General features: G+C 38.9%; 2 protein-coding genes across 4 annotated transcripts in view; both read right to left on the reverse strand.

The window, feature by feature from the left end:
• Positions 1-678: 678 nt before the first annotated feature.
• Positions 679-12,798, reverse strand: cited1 (Cbp/p300 interacting transactivator with ED-rich tail 1). Of its 2 annotated transcripts, none has more exons than XM_089128829.1 (2): positions 12,695-12,798; positions 679-1,332 (listed from the first exon to the last, which is right to left on the reverse strand). In XM_089128829.1, exon 2 carries the CDS (start codon positions 1,295-1,297, stop codon positions 866-868), a length of 432 nt encoding a protein of 143 aa, XP_088984955.1. In that variant the 5' UTR covers positions 1,298-1,332; positions 12,695-12,798; the 3' UTR covers positions 679-865. The 2 variants fall into 2 exon arrangements, with proteins under 2 accessions (XP_088984955.1, XP_039524709.1); XM_039668775.2 differs by lacking the exon at positions 12,695-12,798 and adding an exon at positions 2,862-3,001.
• hdac8 (histone deacetylase 8) overlaps positions 5,443-21,129 on the reverse strand; it is a 31,894-nt gene continuing 16,207 nt past the window's right edge. Inside the window, exons 10-11 of one of the 2 annotated variants that reach the window (XM_039668798.2) lie at positions 12,695-12,800; positions 5,443-5,610 (exon numbers count right to left, since the gene is read on the reverse strand). In XM_039668798.2, the coding sequence (XP_039524732.2) occupies positions 5,588-5,610; positions 12,695-12,800 (129 nt within the window). In that variant the 3' untranslated portion in view covers positions 5,443-5,587. Of the gene's footprint in view, positions 5,611-12,314; positions 12,473-12,694; positions 12,801-21,129 lie in introns of those variants that run through there. The other variant, XM_039668797.2, reaches the window with a different exon arrangement.

The raw sequence follows: 21,129 nt of genomic DNA on the forward strand, positions 1-21,129 counted from the left end.
ACATATTAGTGGATTTTGGACATGGCCTGCATAGATCTACATTACAATTAACTTATATTCGATCAGCCTACAATACAACACAAAAAGAACAGAACTAAAGTAAATTGAGAGAGAGAGAAAAAAAGTAGGCAATACTTTTTTTTTGGATGAATATTGATAAGTGCATGAATCAATTATCTCTGGACAAAAATATCAAATTAAGGCCATCAGACCACGCAGGTTGACTTGTGGGGTAAACGGACACGTCTCATTAATATATTTAACCATGGAAAACCTTCAGCCAGGTCGAGTTCCTCTGTGACCAGCGAGGCTTGCGATGACACAGCTTCTCGAGGGAATCTCACAAATTATGGGGGGGCTCAGCTGAGCGCACCAGTTTCACATTCACCTTCCATTACACACATGTAATACCATCCCACAGTTTAGTGTCGGACCAAGTTAGGACAATAGGCAGCGGGCAGGAGTAGCCCTGTTCTCTACAAACCATATTTGCTGTGGATCTCTTCCTCCTTCACCCTCACATTGAAGTGACTATTAAAATCCATTCCACATATCAAGATGTGGGATTCATAAGGGTGTGAACGAGCTTTGGAAAAATAGACGTCCCTAAGGCAGCGGAAAACATCTTAAGGATGGCCGTTTTGGTATGCAAGCTTAGTCCTCTGACTTTTGAAAATGTCTGAGATTCTTCCTCCACAAGAAGAATCATACTCTCCCGAACAAACCAACACCAGTCTGCCCTCCAAAACTGTAAATAACAGCTCTTGACAGTTCAGATCTGACAGTTTTTATAGGCACAGTTAATGGCCATTCATTTGATGCTTTGATTTTAAAGACGCAGGAGATTTGGTAGCACCCTGGAGGGTCAGCAGCCAGCTGGCACATCCGCGATGAAGTCGAACTCATTCTGACCCAGCCATAGCTCTGGAAGCTCATTGGCACGGTCCAAACCCAGCTCCACCACTAGCGACATCAGAACTTCCTCATCGACCGGATCAGAATCAATGATCCCGGGTGCCTGAGCCGCACCAGGGGTGGCAATCTGTCCTGTGCCCAGCATGGTGGTGCCGTACCCCCGGCCGGGTCCGGTTGGAGCTGCAGAGGACAGATTCTGATAATGGCTGTTGAGTTTCTGGAGCTGCATGGAGGCTATGAGATGCTGGCCGGACTGCAGGCAGAAAGGCTGGGGCTTTCCCAGCACAGGGGAGCTGGGATGGAGAGCAGAGGAAGCGAACTGAGGGCTCGTCTTGCCTGAACCGGAGTAGTGCAGGAGGGAGAGAGAGTCACGGTCTTTCATGGTGAGAACACAGCAGGCTCTTTAGATGGACACACCTGAAGGAAAACATGACAAAAATATGAAGGTCTAGTAAAAATATCTTCTTTTGTGTTCCACGGAAAGGTATTTATACAGGTTTAGAATGACTGCTGGAATACACTACACAGATTTTAAAATATTAGCCATCATACACTTTGAAAATGGTTCCAGAGGAAAACTGGGGATGTTCATGCGGGAACTGGAGGGAGTTTGTGAGTTGATGAAAAGCTACTTAAAGTACAAAGTTGACCAAAAAAAGAAAAAGAGAGTCACATACTACCCAGACTTTCAAGTCATTCTGAAAACAAAACTCATGCAGAAATATGTGCCTCGTCACTAGGAGACTCAAAAAAAAAAAAAAAAAAAATCAAAAATGTTTGATTTTTCCTCCAACTGGACAAATTCAGTCTGAAGCAAAAAAAAAAAAAAAAAAAAAAAAAAAAAAAAAAATCAGCCTTGAATAATGAGTTTTAGTTTAACTATGCCATTAACTGAGATCACAAGGCAAGAGTTTATCAATAGCTCAGAATGGCAGCAAGTCATATGACTTTCCAAGACCATTTGTAGAGATGAGCCATTCATAATCCGCTCATATGTGGGGTTAATTATTGAGTATGTGACAGGGCCCTTTGACTCCATACCCTTATGCGTCTCACATGTGCTCTTACACACGGAGGACAAGTAATGAGGCACTTAATCATATGTGCTGCTCCGCTCTTCTCTCAATCCCCACTTTAAGCCATTCCTTTGAGGGAAGGCATAATTGGTGAAAGCTGGCATGCAGCTGCAGTGGACCTCCAGCAATGAGCAACACACAGGCTCATCTCAGCGCCTCTTCCAGACATTGACAGCTGTAGGGCATTCATCTCCAGATCTTTGTGTTTAGCTCATTGTATTCATTATTCATGGCCTGGAAGCAGTCACATACAACACGATGAAACCTAAAACTTAATTAGACCAAGACAAATGTAAAACCGAACTTTGCGGTTATATGCATAGCCTAACTTCATGACTGGTGAAATATTCAGTGCATGAAGAGTTGAGTTACATTTAAGAATACATTATTTAAAGTTCATACAGATATAAGCATTTTCCAAAGCATCATTTATGTCACAATCTGTCTAGTGAACTACAGATAACTCTATAGCCAATGAGATGTTGCGGGTTGGTGTCAGTTAAACAGTCAAAACAAGATTAGAACATTATTGCTAAAATGTATTCAACTGATTTAAACAGCATGGTTTACAACCACTCACTTATAGCTAAACGAAAACAGTGCGATATAATGTATTGCGTCATATATATATCCATTTTTAATATTCATTAACGAGTGTGGAAAATGTAGTTAATATTAGAAACAAAAAATATGAAAGATAGCCTAGTTTTATCAAAATCTTTCAGAATAATCATTAATTTGTCTTCGTGCGTCATTTAAACCGTAAACATGGGGCTAATTTAAAAGTTATTTGCACAACTGAAATGTAAAAATAAATACATAAATAAAATAATTTCTTAATTTACTTTTTTTCCCCATAAAATAACTTACCTTTACACGAGTAATGGTCAACTTGCCTTCGTGTTGCGAATCCAGTTTGACGAAAGACCAACTTTTTACAAATAATTTTTAATAATACTATATGGATTAAAATGGTACTGCATGAAAACAAAGCTGTTGAAATAAGTCAGTGCTGTATTTGGCAAGAACAGTTGACGCTGGACGTGAAGTTAGAGAAATGTTTCCAGTCCTGCTGCAGGAGAGGAGAGCACCCTCAATGAACTGTTACTGAATCAAAGGCATTAGCCTAAATACACACACTCGACGCTCTCAAGAGGGATCCGAGTCCGCTCACAAACATGGGATGGAGCATCTGCGGAAGCGGACTGAGAAAAGACGAAGAAGTGTCAAGACAAACCGATCATTTAAAATGACAGCATTTGAAGGTTTAAATGACTCCAAAATTAATATTCTGTTAACATTATCGCAGCCTTATATTGTTCGAAAACAGTATTTTTCTACTTTTCTTCACTGTACTACTGGCACTAGTCCGTGATTTTGAAGAAAAATTATGTTTATTTGTATTAACATAGTGATATATATTTTTAAATGTCAATAATGTGGAAACATTATGTGTTTCAAATGGTATCGAAGTGGTGCCGATTAATATGGGCTCCGTGTGCCAGACTGGAGTATTCTCCATGTTTTCTTTTCACCCTGCTAAAGTGCCTGCATAGGCTAATAGCCCACTTAATAATTATCATAAACACAAGACAGGCCATAATAAAGTAACATCGCTGGGACAATTAATCCCGAGTCGTACAGGTATTCTAAACAGAATATGGAAATAAAACCACAAATATTTTTTTTTCTTCAAATAAAGTTATTTTTGATAATTTCCCCTATAAAAATACAGCTGCAAAACGTAAAGGACAAAATGAGAACTTGTCACATTTGTCAATCTTCGCAGAGTCAGAGAAACTTGAGCTGCTCGTCTCAATATTGACGAGAGCAGACGCCAAACGGCTGCTTTCTTTTCCGTTTTAACGGGTTTAAAGACCGCATCTGTCGTCATTCATGAAGACACTTCACATGTAGATTAGGAGGGAAGTGGCGGGTAAAGGAGCAGGGATGTGCTCTTCTCCTGTGGGAAACGTTATGCAAATGAGGACAAACGGTTTTGACATTTCCTTTGTTTGCCACATCTCAAGAACGAATGTCATAAAGGCTACTTTTGTATGGAGTAATGGGCCACACTCCTCAAATACTTCATTTCAGTCCAGTACTGACACAATCTGCTTGTGCTTAATGGGGTGAATAGAAGATCAGACTGAGAGTGAACGGTTGACAACGTCGACAGATGAACACTTTGCATAAAATTCGTTGTGATGTCAAAAATAGAAGTAGATGAGCAGGTGTCAGTATACGAACGTCAACCAGTCCAGGCACGCGACGATCAAACAATAGCCTATATGTGCCAACCTTATCTCAGGCAGTATAGGGGACAATGACACAAGGTGACTGGGATGTAGGCTACGACACATTTATGTAATAGGCCATTTCAGATATTCATGTGAAAACAAAACTGGTTAATTTATAAGTAAAATGTTCTACTTTTAATAAGACTTTAATTTTTACTTTAGAAATTAAACTCTCTGGTCATTGTATGAATTGCTTTTTTATGGATTTGAATTAGTAGTATGTCATTGACCAAAAAATTTAGAACAAAACACAGCTGCAAGTATTCAATATGCATATTTTAAACTATTAAAAATAATTCAACAGGATATAAGGGTGTCACGTTTCATTTTGCGCTGCAAACAAAATAATTTTTCAATCTTGTTTAGTTTTTCAAAAGGAACGTGCTTCAGAAAGCGCAGAGGAAAAATGAATAGTCATGTATCACTGAGTAGACTGTTTGGTTCTACCCACATTAGGGTTTTAATAGGGTGAGCCGTTGAAAATCAGTCCCGTCTCTCCACCTAATTCTGCAAGTTTTACGGCACTCTTTTGGTAGCATGGATCCGTTTATTGGACTAAAATGCAATAAGCCCCATCTCTCAAAGCTAATAAAGGACTTAATGAATCACACTTGATGTGCCATTCAGAGAAAACTCTGCAACCAAGAATCTATAAAGATCATACTGAAAAGAGCAGGACTTCCACATGTGGCAGCCCCCACTGAAACACAAGAACAACACTCGCTGGAAGAAAAAAAAAAAAACCACCCACACACACACAATTACTTTTAAAAAAAAGAATTTAATATATAACTGAAAAAAATGTATACAAAAATCAAAAGTTGATAGACAGCTTGAAAACATTTGACATTTTTGCTCACTCATAAAACAAGAAAATAAACGTGGTAAAGCAAAAGCAAAATAAAACATGAATGAATGAAGCCAGCTTAACTTGTAAATTGGTCAGTCTGCCCATTAAAGTTGATTTATCCAATCCATAACTGGTCAAGATATTGCAGTAAAGGTACAGGATGGTTTCATTAAGAAGGATGCAACCATAAAGAGTGACTTTTTTTACATATCGCCCTGGCAACATGTTGCACTCACACTTTGTTTCATCTGAAAATGTCTTTGAATTTTTGTAAAAAATACACACATTTTCCCCAGATCCAACTGGTCCATCTCTGCATTTAAAACAATGTTCCCTGGAAACATTCAAGTAATGTTTTCCAAACTCCCTTCTGGCGATGGCTCCGACATACTGTCTTCATTAGAGGAACAGGGCCTGATTTGGAAACATGATCTGGGAACCCACTCCTAAACTACATTCCTCAGATTCCCTGTAAACAAGCAGGGAGGAGATAGAGAGGGGTACAGACAAATAAAATAAAAAATGGGTCAAAATGAATTTCAGAAAACATATTGAGAAATATTAATACAGTGATGAGACAAGTGGTGTAATGAAATAAAAAATATACAGATGAAATCAGTGTCAAACCTAAATATCTACAGATATTTAAACATCTGTACAAAAGAATCAAATGGCACAATGACATGAATCGTAACAAAGCAGAGAGGTTGCCAATCAGGAAAAAACAGGATTTCCTATGACGTCTTTTGAGGAAGCACAAGTTATTCAAATATTTTTTTCAATCTAAATCAATTTACATGGATTTACAAACCACAATTTGCATTGGATTTGTGCCTTCCACTCACACAAACACTATACAGTTGAGCTGAAACAGGACGTCCCTTTTTGTTCTCACCAGCTGGTGTTTTGATAACATTATGGCTTGCTAATGAATTTGAATTTAAGGCACTAAAGGAAATCCTGGTTTTAAAAAGAAATCAATAGGAATCCATACAGTACAAGGCAAGTTTTTTTTTTTTTATCAAGCCAAAAATGTAATTCAATCTCACAATATTTTATAAAATCACGTCCTTTAAATTTGCATTAAAGGAGTAGTTCACTTTTGCTGATAATTTACTCACCCCCATGTCATCCAAGATATCCATGTCTTTCTTTCTTCAGTCGAAAAGAGATTAAGGATTTTGATGAAAAAATTCCAGGATTTTTCTCCATATAATGCCTTGAACCAAACGGTTCAAGGTCCAAAAGACAGTTTCAGTGCAAACTGCAAACTGTTCAAAGGGCTTTAAACGATTCCAGACGATGAATAAGGGTCTTATCAAGCGAAACGATCGCTCATTTAATAAATAAATAACAAAGTTTAAGTTTTATAAGCTCAAATGCTCGCCTTGCTCTGTTCTGTGATGAGCGTTTGTGACTCTCCTGTTCGAACTCGTTCATCAAAATGAAAGAATCTTTTTTCGTGTCATTTGGTTCTTTCAACAAACGAAATGACCGAGTTGACTCTGGAAAAGATTCGTTCATTTTGAAGAACGAGTTCGAACAGGAGAGTCACGGGCGCGCATCACAGAACAGAGCAAGACGACCATTTGAGCTTATAAAACTTAAACTTTGTTATTATTTTTTTTTTAAATGAGTGATCATTTCGCTTGATAAGACCATTATTCATCGTCTGGAATCGTTTAAAACCCTTTGAACAGTTTGCAGTTTGTACTGAAAGTGTCTTTTGGACCTTGAACCGTTTGGTTCCCATTGAATTCCATTATATGGAGAAAAATGCTGGAATGTTTTCATCAGAAACCTTAATTTATTTTCGACTGAAGAAAGAAAGACAGACATCTTGGATGACATGGGGGTGAGTAAAGTATCAGCAAAAGTTTTTTTTTTTTTTTTTTTTAAGTGAACTACTCCTTTAACTGTTGAAGCTGAGAAACATTCAATAAATGCTAAGGCCACAATGGGCTCTATGCACGGCGTTATTTCCGGTGAAGGATTAAGGATGCTCGATAACTTCCGCCGATCAAAGAGTCCAATGCAATACCGAGAATTTATATTGAATTTTAAACTCCATGGTTATAATAAAGAAACGTTAGTCACAAAAACAGATAAAACAGACACCCCTCGTTGTGTTTATGCTTCTTTTTAAAATTATATTAAATAAACATAACTATATATAAAATTACATCTAAACGGATGTACGTTTCGTTTCAAAGACGGGAGGACAGTAAATATTGAAGACTCTGCCATAATCCCGTTTTCTCCGGTTTTCCTCCGCTTTAATCTACACAACCGGAAATGGACGAGCATCCTTACGTCAAATGCGGAACTTATGCGTGCATATAGCCCATTTGTCATGAAACGTTGTGGCTCTTTCAAAACTGCATTCAAAAAAAAAAAGTCTCTTCATTTTGAGAGATTTAATCGGAAGCCATACATTTACAGAGACTTTTTTAACACTATTTTTATGCACAACATGTTCCTTTGACTTTGAAGGTTGTGGTTCCCAAGGCCCTTGGAACTAATTTTCTGATTTGAAATGAGCAAGCTTTTCCCATCCTAAAACTCGAGCGGTTTCACAATAAGGAAACCGTAAATGTTTATGAACGCATGTACATTCAGCATTTAGCAGCTGTCCGATGACTGCCTGTCTACATCTTTCTGGCCAACATATGCATGTTCCTTTCAAATATTGATTGTTTTCAGGGATGGAATCAACAAAAATGTCCAGTTTGTTTGTAGTTGGCTACAATGTTCACAAACCGTACGGTCTCTATTAACACCCACTGTTTAAAATTATATGGCTTTCAAGCTGAGATGCATAAACTCAGCAGTATTTGCTCATCAGAACAGCCATGTATGGTGTTTACACATTTTTTTTGCTCCTTTTTCTCTCAGCGTTTTATAACGCAAGGCTGAGTGTCGTAAATGTTACCCAGATGTGCTTGGAAATTCTGGTAATGTGTAACAACTGCAAGCCTCTCTATTTATTACCTGCGTTAATCAATCGCGTATTATCAGAACAGCGCATGTTTGGGAAGGCACAGAGACCTCAGGTACCTCTCCTCACTCACACGGCACTCGCTCACTTCCTCTCATCCGCACAATTTCCTTTCCCTAATAAACGCAACGCTTACGTGACATAAGACCGTAAACAACCAGAGAGCACAACAGAAAATGGCTAATTAAATGGCTTAATTGATGTGAGCTACTCATTTGAAAGCTGGAGAATATGGGGGTGTGCAAGCTTGTTGAAAAACGACAGGGGAGACTTTAGAAAACCCTGCACTTGTGGTGTAATTTAGTGCCTAATAAAATCTCATCACAAACAATTACTTACATATTTGGAGTAAGTAATCCCAAACGTTTAATTAATCTAATTAACAACAACAATTACCACAAAATAAGTGGCATGCCAGCCTACACCTTTTCACATGCCAAGTATAACACCACAGTTACCTGGCACATTTAAGCGTCATTGAATTTTAATACATCCTAAAATGTAACTTGTTCTTGTGATGGCAAAGCTGAATTTTCAGCATCATTACTCCAGTCTTCAGTGTCACATGATCTTTCTGATATCATTCTAATATGCTGATTGGCTGCTCAAGAAACACTTCTTATTATTATCAATGTTGAAAATGGTTGTGCTGCTTAAAATTTTGGTGGAAATTTTGGTGATTTTTTTTCAGGAACAGTGTTTAATGAATTTAATGCATCTTAACTGAATTGAAGAATAAATTTCTTTCAAACAAATCTTACTGACCCCAATCTTTTGAACTCTTGCAGCGCAGATGCTTGTCTTTTCAACTCATTCAATTGCAGGAATGTACTCTAAGCATCTTACATAAGATTTGCCACGTACAAGTAAAATGACAGACAGATAATTGCTCCATCAAAATGCTAAAAACACCCAAAAACAATTATATCTGAGACATAGTTAGAGGTTTTGCATATAGCGCATTTCACACACCACACGTAAAACCCGTTTCAACATGGCAGAAGGCAAAATTATGCCTATATAAACACATTGGTTAACCTAAAGAAGCCATACAGAATCTAAGTAGAGGAGTTTGTCCATTCTCATAAAACTGAGGATGTGATGTGTTGCGTGCAGCACAGTACACTTAACGTAGCTCCGTTAAGGTCATCTCGAAAGCTGACCTCAGTACAATATTTCACTCTGGAGTGACCCCCTCTAAGCAGAAGATATTAAAAGTCAAACTGATCTGGAATCTGTGCTCAAGTGTGATAGCTTGGCATAGAGTGGTCTTAAGAGATGGGTGGAAACCTTAAAATGGAAGTTGAGCAGTCTGCGCCTTAAGCCCTTTTTAATTAGAGCTGCGGGACAGAGCAAACACGTAGCACATGCTACACATACCGCATGGGCGCAGAAAATAAGCATGTTTGTCCCATACTGTTTAGGAAATAGACAGAACACCCATATTGCAAATAGAAATAAACAATGCTGAAGCAAAAGGAGTAAAAGTGATGCTTTCTTATGAATAAATCTTCTGAAAACCGATATCAATTATTTAGTGTTAAGGACTGAATTCTGAGTTGACATACACAGACAATATGTCATAGTTTTTAAATCTCTTTCACACTTAATGTTTGGTCACACAGTGACATTTCAGTAAAATGTCATTGGAAAAAAGGTCCACTTTCTATTGTCAATAGTGTAGGAGATGCATGATGCACAGCTTATACAGAAGTCATTTTGACCAACAGAAAGCTTCTTGGTTTCAATGCGGCAAATTCGGGAGACGAGCTTTTACACCAGCGAAATCTGCGCGGGGAACTTTTTCGCGCTCACGCGAAACTCCCAATCATGAGCATTCCATATTTAATTGGCTGGATATTGCCCGTGAGCAATGGTTTGCAATCTGATTCACACACAGTGGAGCACGCAAGTCTTAGAGGAGTAATTCACTTTTGAAAAAACTTTTGCTGATACTTTACTCACCCCCATGTCATCCAAAATGTCCATGTCATTCTTTCTTCAGTCAAAAAGAAAAGGTTTTTGATGAAAACATTCCAGCATTTTTCTCCATATAATGCACTTTACTGGGAACCAAACGGTTCAAAGTCCAAAAGACACTTTCAGTACAAACTGCAAACTGTTCAAAGGGTTTTAAACGATTCCAGACGATGAATAACGGTCTTATCTAGCAAAACGATCGCTCATTTAAAAAAAAAAAAACAAAGTTTAAGTTTTATAAGCTCAAATGGTGACTCTCCTGTGCGAACTCGTTCATCAAAATGAACGAATCTTTTTTCGTGTCATTTGGTTCATTCAACAACTCGATGAACGAGAAATGAACGAGATTTGTTCATTCGTTCAAAGATTCGTTCGTTTCGCTTGATGACCCTTATTCATCGTCTGGAATCGTTTAAAGCTCTTTGAAAAGTTTGCCCTGAAACTGTCTTTTGGACCCTGAACCGTTTGTTTCCCATTGAAGTCCATTATATGGAGAAAATCCTGGAATGTTGTCATCAAAAACCTTAATTTCTTTTCGACTGAAGAAAGAAAGACACGGACATCTCGGATGACGTGGGGCTGAGCAAATTATCTGCAAGCTTTTTTTAACTTTAAGAGAATGATCAAACAGAATGCAAATTTGCTCTTAAAAAAACAAGATTCAAAATATTGTAGTTATAATACAGTTGTTATTGTTATTGCTACAGTATGAAAAATATAACTGCAGACCTGCATCGCTGATGAATGGAAAATAAGACAGGGTCTTCAGCGCGAGACGTGGTGCAATGGTCAGAAGTCCGTTCAGTGCATGTTTACACAGAAAAATAATTAAAAGCAGTGGAGCTTACTGTAAACAGCTCCAACAGAGCTTGACATCTTTGCAAATCTCTTACATCAGTGCGTTCTGATCTTGTCCCAGTAATCTTTCCTCATACATAGCATCATACCATTAATTAACTTTTTATCACGGAAAATTTACAGAACTGATTCACCAGTATTTGTGAAAATGTCCATTTCACACATGATCTCTAAATGGTATTTTAGACTGTATTTGTGAAAGGGGGCTAATGCGTAAAGCAACAAATGGGGTTCTAACCAAGTGTGATTCTAACTAAGCTGATCTGAAGGTGTCAGACTGTACTTGCTTCTCTTACGGTGAGGTGGTGGTGACCTCTGAAGGACCTTTAGGTAGACCTTTAGATCTGATGCCTTTTGTCAAGAAGAGAAAAGTGGAGAAGACGTTAGCCAGAGCAGGAGCCGGAGAGATAAGCTCAATAAGAAATGTTTAGTCAGTTAAAACACCACATAGACTGAAGCTAAGGTGGAGCAGATGTGGCTAGGAGTACTGACACATTAAAACCCATGGGTTGAACACAAGTCAAGGGTGGTTTAAACAGGTCAGCTTCATCCCATGAGGAGTGAGGTGATAAGAACACAAACAGTCACTCTCGTCTCTCTCATAAACACGAGAGGGACACTTATTCCTTTAAAAGGATAGTTCAATCGAAAATGAACATTCAAAATTCTAGCATCGTTTATCCACGATCAAAAAAGAAGACTATGAAAATCACTGGGTCCAAAGTTGACTTTAACCCCTTTGGCTTTCACGGTTGAAACATTCTTCAAAATATCTTCTTTTTTTCTTTTTGGCTTCTCTAAATTACATTTCTTCTTATTCACAAACAATGCCAATGTATTAAAATTCTGAACACAGCTTTTCCCTTTTCCCTGCCAGATTTTTACCCATTCACACAGATGTTTGAATGAGCTCAAGAGGAAAAAACTATTTTATTACATCCAAGGGGCATTTGAAATGTTCTCAACATAGCTTTGAAACATGTTTTGAGTCTTAAGACTTTTGTCCATGAAGAAGGTGAAAAGGCAAGAGTTTACTGAAACCTCGAATAAACACGAATACACGCATGCACGCACACACAGAGAGAGAGAGAGTTCAGCACAATAAAAATGCACTAAACCACAGTGATAACTTGTACTTGTAGGAAGAACAAAGAACAAAACCTTGAGTGAACAAAGGGATTAACCAGACACTTTGTCAAGGAAAGTTTGGATTAGTTTGGATAAGTGCGTGTCCTGCACGTACATGTGTGCAAATGTTCCTAGTTTAGGCTGTTTTCATTCTCATCCCAGCTTCTCTCCTGAGACTTCAGCTTCAAGTTCCTAAGAATGCTTTGCTTATTTGTTTACTGACGACTGGGAACATCAAACAGACATGTTTCTCTTTTCTACAGCTGAGGACAGCCAGTCACAGGGGACAACTGCGGTTTGTTTAAAGGTCTCCCTGGTCACTCGTGGGGGGTGGGACGCAAAGTTCTTGAAGAGGCTAGAGAGACAGCTGGATGAATGAATGAATAAATGAATGAATGGCACACCATCATATCTATCATCAATGGTTTTCTAAATAAACAGACCGTTACTTTGACTATTTTAACCAGCTTTGAAATGGACGAAAGTAATTCCATCTGTGGAAATGGTATTGGATTAAGTGTGGAGAAAGGGTGATATTCGGGTCCGGTGTTGTGTATGGTGAGGTATTGGTTGTTGTCATGGCAATTACCTTTGATGGTGCTGATGACCCGCTCCAGATGCTGGCTCTCGTTGCGGTCTGGTCGGCAGCTCGGGCTGATCTCTAGGGAATAATCTGGGCCGTATTCAGTGAAGTACTGGATTAGAGATGATAAAAAAATTACTTCAAATTAGCATCAAAATGGACAATTCTGAGTTGATTAGGACAACATTGACTTTTTTATAAACAAAACCAATTGAAACATTCTTCAAAATATCTTCTTTGACTGTATGTTGCACAGAAGATGCCAGAATATTCCTTTTTGGGAAAACGACCTCCCTTTAAATAATTAATTACAGAAATTCAGAATACGTCGATCAAAATAGCATTATGTGTATGCTGCAAGCCAACATTTCTCAAGCTAGGACAGAGATTTGCTAATCAGTTTCACTAATGACCTTTTAATGCGATCAAGGTTTCCTTGAACAATTTTTCTCAGCTAGGAAGCAGCACATACTTGAGTAAATTTGGGAAGATTTAGTCATACTTCCACTTTCTTCCAAACACACACACATATACATAAACTCTTTTCAATGTTGAATAGCTAAGCTCTATCAGTGTCCTGATCCTTTAGATCAAAAAGTCAAGCCAAAAGCAGTTAAAGTTTCCCCTATCATGAATATGCTTCAATTAGCGATTCATTATGATTTTGAAATGGAAACTCTAGGAACAGGCCAAAAAGACAGTCAGGCATGTTGCCTTGCTCATTCGAAAAACACGGTCTGCATTGTGTTGGTGGGGTGTCTGGTGTATAAACTGGATAGAGATCAGATTTGGTTGTATGCATGTTACATGCATTAGCTCAACTCTGCTTTCAATTACTATTTTGTTTATCCGGCTTACCTCCGGTCCCAATGTGCTCTAACATGTAAGGGATTATACGACATTCACATATGTGAATGTGTGCAATTTTTTTTTTACGCGTATGTGCGCACATAGTTAGACAAATACTCATCCAGGAGAAGTTAATGAAAAAAAGGCTTTAGGTGCGTAGATCCAAAAACGTCTGGCATGTAAAAAAAACAAATTCTGCTACATGCACTTCTACTAATGCAATCTATTTGTTGTCTTATTAGTGCAAAAAACAATATGTGGGCTAGACAAGAACAAATTAGGACAAGTATTATTGCACACAAGGGCAATAAGAAAAAAAGACCAGAAACGTCCCATTGCTCGTCACTTTAGTGAAATGACGCACTTAGTTTATGAAATGAACTTTGAAACTATAGAGCAAATAACACTCGTAGAGGTGGGAATATGGAACGAAGACTTCTACAGAGAGAACGTAAAAGGATTTCTGAACTTAGATGTATATATTCTGAAGGCATGAAGAAATAATACTGTTTTTTTTTTGTGAATGCTTATTTAATGACATTCACATGCATTTTTAAAGCTGCAGTCCGTAGCCTTTTTGGGGTTACAAATTATCCAAAATACATATTTGAGAAAATACATAACCAGCCAGTATGTCTCTGCTTGCCTTAGCTCGATTCAAAGCGGTAAGCTTGTAATAATGTTTTTAATTCCAGTGGTACCTGTGGTATTTTCCACGGGAGATTCGAACATGTCTTTGCGTCATTAGGTGACATTTGTACACATAAAGAAGAGTCTCGGCAAGTAAACTATTGCATGTGAGGATGTTGGAGGTGGAGATTTTTAACCTTTTCTCACAGCACTTGATATAATTAAACGCATCAATTTGATGACGGATCCAGGAAGGTTCAAACGACAATCACCAGAGACAACAGATTCACCCACTGTAAAATGCAGAAGACTTCGTTCAGATTTCGGAGAGGCTTCAGAAAAAAGAGACCTCAACTGGACCCATGCGAAAACAAGTATACATATCGGAAGGACATTACATGTAGTCACGCAATGCTGACGTTAACAATTTGAGAACAAAGTATATTTGCACAGTTTTGCGTGATATGATAACTTATAAGCGATTGTTAGATTTAATCAGCACGATTTAATGTCAGAACCAGAACAAAGTTGGATGTTTCTTACTAGTTCAGATGACATTTTCCAGTGAAAATTATTATGTTGGTCATACTACCAAAAAGAATAATCTGTGATTCTGAATGCCAGTATTGTCATCAGTGCGGCGACTGACAGCCTCACAGTCTCCTCAAACATGTGTTCATCCGCACAGTACGGTGTCGAGGGTGTTGAAGTACAATCCACGTAAAGTCGATAATTCCGCTAATGACTGCAATTGCAGATTTAAAACAGAGATGGCGACAAAGAGGAAAAACACAAGAGCTTTAAAGTCCCCATGAAATCAAAATTGACCATACTTACTCTGTTTGCCTAAATTGATCGTTTTGTGGTGAACAATTCATACACGCAAGTCAATCCACACAAAAAAATTTTTTGGCTTCGTAATCTTTAATCTAATTTTGAAAATTCTCCTCCCTTCTGCATTGGAGGACCTTGCCCGATGACGTAGGCTTTACGCTTTGGGTGTCTCCTTAACATCCATAACCACGCCCCTCCAACTGACAGCTCCATTTCAGAATGAAACACCCATTTTTCTAGATCCAATCAGGTGCTAGTTGGGGGAAAAAAGCCACGCCCACTATTTTGCCTCATTTAGTATTCCGTTTCTCTCGGAAATACGTCACAACACTGGAGAAAAGTCGTTTGCAACTTCCGGTTCACGGGGACTTTAACAATGTCTATTTATTACAACATAAATTTCCAATACCACTTGATTAAACACTGACATATAAAAACAATTGAATTTATATAATATAGATACATAAATTAAATATAAATTCAACTGTTTTTGTATGTCAGTGTCAAGCAGCAACATTCTAATCTGAAACATGAAGCCTACCCGGAAGTGCGAAAAACTGCAATACATAGAAAATCCGCTAGAGGCCGGTCCCAAAAGGGAGCAAATGTCCATATACCCCATGTTAAAATGTCCATTTTCACAGCATAAATTCATGTTTCTACAGTTTGGTCCCATGGACTTTTATTGTAATCTTCAATATGTTCCTGACAACTGTGAGGGGGGTGAATTTTTTTCTAACTCGTTAGTTTAGATCGTATTTACATATAAACTGTATGACAATTAGGGCGGTTAACTTTGATTGACAGCTGAGAACGGGCTGCGCCGAGTGAATTTGACGTCTCGGCCATGATCTGACACAACACATCATACCACCTCTGTATCCTTTCTGAACATTTGTATTTTGTATTTCCCAAGGTTTTCCAGTATGGCGCCACCCATACCCCCCATAAACAGCCTCAAACCCGTTCTTCAGAGAGTCTATGGGTGACGTCACAGACGCTTTGTCCATATTTTTTACAGTCTATGGTCAGTGTTTAATCAAGTGGTATTGGAAATTTCTGTTGTGATAAAACACTTATTGAGATTAATATAGAAAATTAACACTTAAATTGAGTTTTAAATTATGAGATTAATCAATGTCTAACAAGAATTTCTATGGTTAAGCTTTTAGAATTTTTAAATGCTTGTTTAATGAATGAATGTGAATGTATGTGTGTATTTCCGTGTAGTTGTAATGTTTGTGGCGAAGTCCGTCTGCGATGTATTATAATGATTACGGTAATAAGCTTGTACATTTGTGCAGGTGGATGCTTGGAAGCACAAGGCACTAATGAAGGGTTGAACCCAAAAACGTTGTGCTGCACATCGCACTTTAGTCTATTTGTGGCATCTGTATAATAAACTGATGTGAGCTCTTTGGCCTACAGTATATTTTGATGTGTGCATACATAATTCGTTACTATGCTTTTAGTAAGCATTCCCACACACAGGACACCACAGTGTGCCACTTGTTTTCCCATGAACTCCACTTAATCTGAAACAGCAGTGTCCACATCTCTGTTTGGTTTGGACCACATTAGGATAACATTGGAACTTTTTTATTTAAAGGGTTAGCTCACCCAAAAATTTTAATTCTGTCATCAATAATTCACCTTCATGTTGTTCCAAACACAACCCATAAGACTTTAGTTCATCTTTGAAACACAAATGGAGATATTTTCATGAAACCTGAGAGATTTTTGTCCCTCCATTGAAAGTCAATTCCACCACAACTCTGATGTTTCAAAAAGACATTGTAATAATATTATCCATATGAATCGAGTGGTTTAATCCAAGGATGCTCAAACGTGCTTGACATGTGAGAACCAATTAGGTTTGTTCTCATGTGTCAAGCAAGTACAGGTTCAGCTTCCTTTTACCGTATTTGATGTGGTCTATGTATGTGCGGTGATCAATGTTTATATGTGAATAAAAGCCTAAGTGTTTCTTCAGAAAATTCTTGGTTTATTTGGAATAGGTTTACAACGTCTTTTTTTTTTTACTTTCTGAAGCATCAAAGTTTTGGAAAAAATGGCATTCAGTAGAGGGACAGAAATGTCATCATCCATGTTTCAAAAATGAGTATTGACAACTCCTTTAGACCCTTCTGTGATAAATGTCCTGACCAACAACTTGGATCCCTTTTCCATATGATGTGGGGGAATGTGAAAAGGTAAAAAAGATTTGGAATGAGGTATGTGCTACCTTATCGAAAATCATTGAATATCCTATACCGGTGATCCTGTCTGTATTATTACTGAATGGTGATTCTCAGTTCGATTTCTCTAAACTGCAAAAAATTGTCTGGCTGGCCGGTTTCACATCTGCAAAAACTGATAGCTCAACAACACTGTATACATCCATGTGGCTGATTCAACTTCAGGACATTATAATGTTGGAAATATCCACAGCACGGGTGAACTCGGCACAAATTTCTACAATAAAAATATGGACTATAGCCGAAGAGAAGATCTCCAAGTATATTGCGCAATAAGGACTCAGACTGAATACCCTAATTTTTGATGTTCTCCCATCACCGCAGAACCTAAACCTTTGGGTAGGAGAGGATCCCTCTTGTCCTTTGTGTTCATCACCTGCCACATTAAGGCACATTCTGACATGATGTAAGGTAGCTCTTAGCCAAGGTCGGTTCACTTGGCGCCATGACCAAGTATTGCGATGTCTGGCTTTAGCATTGGAAGGCGAGCGTAGTATGACCAATAAGTTGCCGCTTTGTCTAGCAAAGCATTATACGCAGAAAACAATATTCCTCCGCCCAGGCGAGCAACCACCAAGAAAAGTTGTTAACACCAATTCTCGCAACTGGAAGCTGCTGGCTGACCTTGATCAATGGCTAATTTTTCCACCTGAGATTGCTACCACTAACTTACGACCAGTTATTGTTTTGTGGTCTGGATCAACCCCATTGTTCAACTGATGTAGATGAGGCACATGAGAGGAAGAAATTGCAGTATGCTCATCTGGCCACTGAGGCAGAGCAGCGAGGATGGAGAGTCCAGGTTTATCCAGTGGAAGTGGATTGTCAAGGTTTTGTGGCACACTGTACAATCCGGTTCCTCAGAGACGTCGGATACAGTGGCCAAGAGTTGTGTCGCACGGTAAAGAACTTATCTGAAGCAGCAGAAAGGAGCAGCAACTGGCTGTGGTTGAGACGGAAAGATTCTAGCTGGCTGTGTACAGGCCGCCATGCTACGGTTTCGTAGAATTCTGGAAAACTTGAAGAGTCTGTTGTTTTTTGTTTTTTTATACATTCCTGTGGATATTGCGTGAGTGATGCAGGCCAGATATTGTGTTTTGCGGTAGGTGGTATGCCATACAGAACCGTTGCCACTGAAACTGCATTATAACGCACCAGTGCAGCTCGACAGCCTTAGTCAAACGGATAGATTGTGATTAGGTCTCTGCAGCAGGATGGATGTAGAGGTCAGTAAGCTGGGCTGAGTTGAGTGGTGGACAGAGGGGGGTGACTCTGGGACACCAGAGTCACTGTCGAGCCCTCTTGAGGTGTCGTGGGCTAGTCGACGAAACACTGAGGATGGAAGGTGCCCACTTGAAGACCCTAGAGATGTCCCCTACTCGGCTCAATCCAGACGGTTGTCGTCCTGTAGTTGCAGTCGTCGCGTGTGCTGACGCATCAAGTACACAAGGGGAGTCACACCACCATATGGAAAGAAGCGTAAATGGATGGAGAAGCATAGTTTACTGTAAAGCTACGTCTTAGTTTTGCTTAGCGAAAGCCGAGTACAAATAAGCATGAAGTTTTAACATCTACTCTCGTGTAATGGAAATCATGTTTTATCATTCCCGTGGCTTTGTTTTTGTTAACTTATGTATCCATTATGCATAGCCATTGCAAATAGGGAGGGTTTGGTAGGTGGGGAGTTGATGTGTTTTCATGTTCTCATTCTGGTTTGTTTATCGTCAACAAAATGAAATTAAAATAAATAAATAAAATATGAACAAAAGTCTTAAAGGGATACTCCACCGGGTTTTCATATTAAACTATGTTATTCCCTTAATTAAGACGAGCTGATGCATACCTCTCTCGTCTCAGTGCGTGCACTCTATCGCTCTGTATTGCCGCAAAACTATGTTAGCACTTAGCTTAGCCCAGTGCATTAAATATGGGCCAGAAAGAGAAGTGACAAAACACTTCCTCGTTTTCCCTATTTAAACACAGTTACTCGATTAGTGTAACTCGACCTAGGCTGGTGACACAAAATAAAACGTTGTGTTTTTCTAAGCGTTTAAAATTGATGACTATATTGTATGGCGGAATACCATAAAAAAGTGCTTTAGAGCACTTCAACTTGGCGCAATAATACCTTCACTTGTGAAAAGTCCTCTTACCGGCTCCCGCTTCCTCGCTCTCCCCCTGCCTCTTATTTCCGTCAATGCAGCCAACGTGACATGCGACAAAGCGGGAGCCGGTAAGAGGACTTTTCACAAGTGAAGGTATTATTGCGCCAAGTTGAAGTGCTCTAAAGCACTTTTTTATGGTATTCCACCATACAATATAGTCATCAATTTTAAACGCTTAGAAAAACACAACGTTTTATTTTGTGTCACCAGCCTAGGTCGAGTTACACTAATCGAGTAACTGTGTTTAAATAGGGAAAACGAGGAAGTGTTTGGTCGCTTCTCTTTCTGGCCCATATTTAATGCACTGGGCTAAGCTAAGTGCTAACATAGTTTTGCGGCAATACAAAGCGATAGAGTGCACGCACTGAGACGAGAGAGGTATGCATCAGCTCGTCTTAATTAAGGGAATAACATAGTTTAATATGAAAACCCGGTGGAGTATCCCTTTAAGGGTTTGAAATGACATGAGGGTAACTGATTGAGGAAAAAAAATAATCTCACATTCAAAAAAATGTACTTATTTAAACAATACATGACAAACAGCAAAGTAGAGTTAGACAAATTAGACATAACATAAAAAGGTCAATAACTCCATCCATAACAGCAGACAGAATGATATCCTCAGAGTCAAAATATAACCGGCACTTCATTGTCTCCTCGAGTGGCTCATCATAAAGGTGAGTTTAGGTTTCATCTCCTGACCTTTTGAACTTTGACCACTTAACCATCAACACCACCCAACCTCCATTATGGACTTCCCCAAAGCTCATTTCCAGCATTTATTCCACTCCGGGATATTGGGAGCCAGCTACTTCCCAGACGCAACGGCACAAAAAGTCCCACCCACAGGAGGAGATATAGAGGCCACACTGATTGTTAATGTTGTGGCATCACACGTTTTGTTCGAGATAGATGAGACTAGAGACGTAAAGTAACACTATATATAGTAAGTATTATGAAATCATAAGCTGTCATTAGCACTGAACAGTGGGTGTATTTTATTATTATCTCAAGTAAATAACATGGGTGGACATACAGCATCTGCACTGTCTGAAACGCTTCCCTTCTAAAACAGACAGTACGTGCAGGCGGTAATGAGCCAAGCCAAGCCAGTCTGTCTAGCACTTTACAGTGAAGTACAAGACCTGGTTCAAAGGGCAAAACTACAGACAATGCAAACATAACACTACTGGCACTCACAGCATCCTGTTGAACTCGGTATGAAAAAGTTGGCAGCCAATAAGAGCATGTGTACGTTATGAAGAAACATTTCACAAAAGGTAGTGACATCACAACTTGAGAAACCAGCTGAACTGTGATGGCGAACTATCCAGCTGTGCATTATTATACCTCCATACAAATCAATTTGCATGCGGAGCTTGCTTTTATAAAACGGTTCCACATTAACACATCTTTACTTTTCTCAATCCACTCACAGCTCCTCTAAAGGGTCTGCGCTGTCTGTCCCTGCTCTGCCCAATGGGGTCTTTACCCCCTCCTCAAGTTATTCAGACAAGACAGAAGACCTTACAATCCCTTTAGCACTGTTTGACTAGCGTAACCACCAGAGCAGTCATCTTATGATTGTGTGTGTTGGCTGAGCTCAAGAGTTAACAACACACCTGTGTATGAACCTGTAAACTCTTTGGATAAGTGTTTGAGATCATGGGTGGAGTACTTCGGTCACTCGGTCATACGCTGGTAT

This window comes from Pimephales promelas, chromosome 1, assembly GCF_988280905.1.
Source record: "Pimephales promelas chromosome 1, fPimPro1.hap1.1, whole genome shotgun sequence".
Taxonomy (NCBI): Eukaryota; Metazoa; Chordata; class Actinopteri; order Cypriniformes; family Leuciscidae; genus Pimephales; species Pimephales promelas.

What these genes read in the sequence shown, in the direction of transcription:
- cited1 (XM_089128829.1), bottom strand. Translation starts at nt 1,297, where the DNA reads ATGAAAGACCGTGACTCTCTCTCCCTCCTGCACTACTCCGGTTCAGGC.